Here is a 6,169-nt window from a genome sequence, read left to right as displayed (position 1 = left end):
ATAACTCGGAATCAAGACATTTGACCTTTATTACATCATGCTCTTATTTATAACTCGGAATCAAGACATCTGATCCATAGAAAGCAGAAACATTATTAAAGCAGGGAGAGATAACAGTCTGAATATCTGAATTATTTTATATTTAAAGGATCCCAAGTTCGGCAAATAGTATTTGGCAATACGTTGACACAGACAATACGTTTTCAACAGTTTTATTTTGTAGAAGTCATAGATAATCGATATGAGTCCCCACACAGCAATCATATACAGAGACCAACAGTATATTTTTTTCTAGATGTTTAATGAAGAAGCATACAATATACAATTGATTTACAGTTTTCACACAATACTTGTACACTATAACAATAAAAGTATATATTTGTCAATACATTTGATATAGAACTTGCTTTACAAATTTCACCTACTAACCATATATTATAAACATTTATATTTTTAATGCATGTAATTCAAAAGCATATAATATACAATTGTTTTACAGTTTTCACACAACAATTATTCAACAGGAAAGTATGTATTTGTCTAGGTATTTAACATAGAAGCATAAAATATAGTGACAATTGTTTTACAGTTTACACAATAATTATACATGATGAACGATGAAAGATTATATTTGTCAGCACATTTGATGTAGAACCATACATAATACAATTATTCAACATAAAAGCATATATTTGTCAGCACATTTGATGTAGAACCATACATAATACAATTATTCAACATAAAAGTATATATTTGTCAGCACATTTGATGTAGAAACATAAATACAAGAGCTGTCGGTAGGACAGCAACGCTCGACAATTCTAAGTGCTTTATAGCAATGGAGCCTTAATAATGTAACATTTTCTAAGTTCACTAAATGGCTATTTTGTTACAAATCCATATTATAGGCATTGGGGAGAGTTCTATTATTCTTACAAAGAAGTGTATAAAATTTCAACGTGTTTCAAAGCAAGATGTCAATGAAATATGAACATATCTGAGGTGGTACTCAAACTTAAATGTAAATTCTAAGTTGAAAAAAGGAGAATAATTCTGTCAAAATGCTTGATACAGTTACCTCCTCCCGTCTACAGGTTGGGGTATGATGGTGAGCAAGTGTGCAAAGTTTCAAAGCCATATATCAATGGACTTTGAAAAAAATTTGAAGTATTACAAAAACTTTAACATAAGTGGTTACGCCGATGTCAATGCTCGGTTGACTACAATAGCTAAATTTATTCTTATCGAATAGTCGAGCTAATAGTACAATTGTTTTACAATTTTTACACAACAACCATTCAATATGTAGGTATAAACATGTATTGATCTAGGCTATTAATGTAGAACAATACAATATACAATTGTTTTTACCATTTTCACATACCAATCATAAACGATGAATATATATATATATATAAAATATAAACGATATAACCATACAGAATACAATAAAAATATGTGTAAACATGCAAAAAGACACGTGTAATGGACTGGTGAATGATAATACATAATATCAAAACTGCTTGTATTAGTGATTGGACTACTTTTGATCAAATGTCTAATTCTAATTTAACCATAGTTTAAAATCTGAAAGGATGACCTTACTTTTTCAGAATTTCAGGTCAAGGGATTTCTCTTTGCCTTTTTATAGCCGATATTCTGCCATATTTCCAATTGACTATAGTATATTATTTTTCTAATCCACAAGACACAATTCCCATTTAAAAGTTACAAAATAAAGATATTTAATTCGAAGTTCTTCCAATTTTTTTAATAAGGGGCTCTTCAATATCATGGTGCTCAAACGTATGAAGATATTATCCTAGACAGTGATTGTTTGCATTCATTCAATCACTACTGAAGTCATGCATTTTTCCCAATATTTAACAAAGCATCGCTCAAGTTCCCAGTTCCATGGGTATGGGTCATGATCCTAAAATCGTAGAAAAATACACTGGATATTATCCCCTACCACTTCCTTTGAATAACTAATACTATAGAGATTTAATGAAAATTATCTAATTTTATTGTTCTTATAAATAGTAAATGTAGAAATTGACTTTAATTATTATAATTATTTTCTATTTCTTTTTTGGGGGGTGTAACAGGGACTGGAGGGAAGGTGAGGGGGTAGCTGTAACGGATAGTATCAGATCCAAGCGTCTTATCCCTATGGTTTCCCTCAGGCTTCGACAGTATTTTAATGGACCGTAGGCTAAGAAACTAAATGTACATGCATGTATAACTGTTTTTGGCCTAGCCCTTTTGGTCAGGCACCTTGTTCACAAAGAAAACATCAGGGTCAGGATCAAATGATTCTGATTTTATTTTCAGTTTCTTATAAAACTAAAACTGATCATAATATTAAAGAATTAAATGGTACATATAAGAATTGAACGTATTTACTTATTTGCAAAGAAACCAACATATTGTTGGATAAAATCAACAAATAATACAAATACAAAAATGATCGGATCAAAAAGAGGATCACTTTTAGGATCAAGATCATAATATGCATCATCTGTAAAATAACCGTATCTTGTAAAAATAGAAAGAAATTTATTTTAAATTTCATGAACATGCTATTTCAAGTCCAGTTTTATCAAGTTAATATTGAATATTGAATCTCTGAAGATAAATAATGGAGAATATTTGAGTTTTAAATTTGATGCTGATCTTGAACCTTGATCATGATCGAACACGGGGCCTGATGATCCCCTATATAAGGGAACAAAATATCACGTTGTAAGAACATTATTGAGAATGCAATTGTGACACATGCAGTTTATATACTCGCCGCATTAGTTATATTATGCGCTAGTAATAATTAACATCATCGGTTTATTGTGATGAGAACATTAACACTATAAGAATTGATTGAGTTCAATGTTTAATATATACGTTTATATATATTATTGTTTTTTGTTCGGTTGATTTTTTTTTTTGTTTTTTATTAATAAAACACATTTATTGTAGAAAACACCAAAGAAAATTTTGTTGAATATAAAAAATGAGAATGCCTCCAGCTTTTCATTGAAAATAATTTTGATTATAAAAAATCTAACAGAACAAAAAATACATTTAAACAAACACAAACAGTTGGATTAAAAAAAAAATGTTTTATTTTTTTTTTCATTTCGTTTTGTAACGTGATTACTTGCTGACAAAGGATTTTATATTGTCTGATAAGGATAATATTTCAACTGATTATATGATGTCACATTATATAATGATGTAACATAGTTATATTCGGCGACGTGATTTAATGTTGAAACGTGATATTCATATGTTGAAACGTGATAATATGCTGTCACGTGATAATATGTTGTCACGTGATAATATGCTGTCACGTGATAATATGTTGTCACGTGATAATATGCTATCTGTGATACTTAGTCACCAATCTGGTGACTGAAAATTGCCGAAAATGTAAATGATCTACAGCATACCTCAATCAGAAACTTTTATTTAACCATGTCTGATACAAAAATAAAACTGTTGATTCTAAAAATGTTCTTTTGAGTACGATTATTCAATTCTCTGAATTCATGAAATCTTCTTTTGATTACTTATCTTATTTTCTTCTTATCATCATTGATGACGTTCTCAATGACAAACGTTTATCAAGCCCATAATGATAGTGTCCACAGCGACCAATGTCGGCACCGGGAAATTCACATAACGTGCCTGGCGTCGCATAGTATCCATTTAGATTGATATCAGTACATCGATTATACCACCAGGCTCCATGTCTGTTCACGGCGCAGTTCTCATCTATCATGTCAAGATCACGGTCGTAAGTTGTAAATGGCATTTGATTATTAAAAGCAAAGCCAGAGATTGTATCTAGAAATAAAAAGACAATATCAATTAGTTCTAGCTATGTCATTGTCATATTACGTCAAGACAGTGTGTATGTTGACAAGCCCAAATTCCATAAACAACAAGTTACTATCCCCACAATCATACAAAACACATCATCCGGTTCATCGCAGATGTTATATACAATTGTTATATTATGGAAAAGCAGGTCCAATATCAGGTCAGTAGAAACACAAGTATTTGCCATTTAGCTTGTTGGTTTTCTAAACCAGTCAGTGGGAAACTTTGCTCTATCAGAGACAAGGTTAATTAGTCATCTTCTGAATGAATGTAGAACATTATGATAAGCGTTACATTGTGCATATTTACTGCTTTCTTCACAAACACATTGAAATTACTATAATATTATGTATAAACAAACACTCAAAGACGATCTCTTAATTGACAGTATAGCGAAATTTAGTATTTTATATCAAGCAAAATATAGGAACATTAAAAATTCAGACATGAATTGATTCTGCTATAAATAAGATAGGAATTGCCAATCTGATTATTATACTATTCTTTTGTCATTGTAATATTGTCTTCTTTTATTTGTTTAAAACATGTTTAATTAAAAGAAGCTGTACGCCAATGAAACGAATAACATTAGAAAAGAATTATGGTTTCAAAACATAATTGTTACCTGACGAAAGTAGCGATAAATGTTAAATTATTTGTCATTGACGTTTTCGAAAACCTAGCTAACACCATTTTTCGGTACGTTACGGATTTAGCTCTGAGGAATGACACCAAAAACACTCACATAACACTATTACATGATATGTCTATCTTTCTGTCATTTTTAATGTTAAAGTTGAAAAAACCTGATGTGTTTGAAAATGACCAATGTTCCTTAAAAAATCTATTGAAAATTTTTCCAAAAGAAACTGTTAATATTGAAAATCAATAAAATTAAAACAGTCTTTGTGGCATCTTCCACAATAAAAAATATTTTCTGCGTAAACTTGTGTTTTTAATACTTTATTTTTTGTAAGAAATAATTCATACAATGATATTAAATTATTTTCTTACAAAGAATAGCTGTTTTACTTCTCTTATAATTAAAAAAGAACAAAAACAATGAGTTTGTTATTACAATCCATTCGGTGAATTCCCCCCAGCTATATACAGAAAGTACCGGAAAACGGCGTTTAGCTAGATTTGCAAATTCGTGAAAAGACGTAGGCACAAAATATAAACAAGGTAATATCCTGACTTTATATCCTGACTTCAAATCAAACTAATAAACCACTATATCTGTAGTAATTGCCAAAACCAACAGATGAAACAAATGGTTCAAGTTATCAGTGAATGACTAGTGTTTTGGGAAAAAATAAAATTGAGAAACAAAAATAAAAACATATTTTAGTCATTATTTACCTTTAAAAAGAGTATAATCTATGTAACATCGCAAGTAAAACATGGTGTCAAATAGTTGTGGGAGATTCTGTTCACTAGTCTTAATTTTTGCTATGAAAATTTAAGATTGTTTTTGCCTCATACTATAACTGCTGTGCTGTCAACAGCTTACTTTGTATTTGTTTAAAAACTGTTGTGCTTTCATTTAGCTAAGCGAACAAAATATATAAGAAAAGAAGACAAAAACTGTCAGCATAAATTACTTTTCATTCCAGAATCTGTGCATGACCCAATGTTTAGTTTGTAATTTGTTCCTTCTGTTAACATAAAGCCTGGACAAGTTTCATGTCCTGTTGTACTATCATTTCTTGTCATGTCAAGACGAATCTCTGTAGAACCTTGTTCAGCTAGTTCTTGTATATACTTTAAACCTGCCAAAATATATCAAATGTAAATATAAATATTTAGAAATTTACCAAGATCTTTAGTAGAATTATGTCTTAAACATTTCATATTACTAAATTACAAACCGTTACAATCATTATAACATTGCGTTCTATTTAGGGACATTTAAACCTGGCAGGTTGCCTTATGAATTGAACTTCAACAATTTATGTTTATCAATATACTTCAACAACTTATGCTTATTAATACACTTTGACAATTAAATATGTGTATTGATACACTTCAACAACTTATTTTTATCAAAATACTTCAACAACATATGAGCCGCGTCACGACAAAACCAACATAATGGGCTTGCGACCAGCATGGATCCAGACCAGCATGCGCATCCGCGCAGTCTGATCAGGATCTATGCTGTTCGCTTACCAACCCAATTACAAGTAGAGAAACTGATAGCGAAAAGCATGGATCCTGATCAGACTGAGCGGTTGCGCAGGCTGGTTTGGATCCATGCTGGTCGCAAACGCACTATGTTGGTTTT

General features: G+C 30.6%; 1 protein-coding gene across 2 annotated transcripts in view; it reads right to left on the bottom strand.

Annotated features, from left to right (window-relative positions):
- Positions 1–219: 219 nt before the first annotated feature.
- LOC132727015 (ficolin-2-like) overlaps positions 220–6,169 on the bottom strand; it is a 29,880-nt gene continuing 23,930 nt past the window's right edge. Inside the window, exons 4-5 of one of the 2 annotated variants that reach the window (XM_060712429.1) lie at positions 5,487–5,654; positions 220–3,846 (exon numbers count right to left, since the gene is read on the bottom strand). In XM_060712429.1, coding sequence (XP_060568412.1) covers positions 3,575–3,846; positions 5,487–5,654 — 440 coding nt within the window. In that variant the 3' untranslated portion in view covers positions 220–3,574. The remainder of the gene's footprint in view (positions 3,847–5,486; positions 5,655–6,169) is intronic. The other variant, XM_060712428.1, reaches the window with a different exon arrangement.

This window comes from Ruditapes philippinarum, unplaced genomic scaffold, assembly GCF_026571515.1.
Source record: "Ruditapes philippinarum isolate M1 unplaced genomic scaffold, ASM2657151v2 ctg1995_1_1_1_1, whole genome shotgun sequence".
NCBI lineage: Eukaryota > Metazoa > Mollusca > Bivalvia > Venerida > Veneridae > Ruditapes > Ruditapes philippinarum.
Note: the sequence above shows the minus strand (reverse complement) of the source record. Positions and strands in the feature narration are given on the sequence as shown.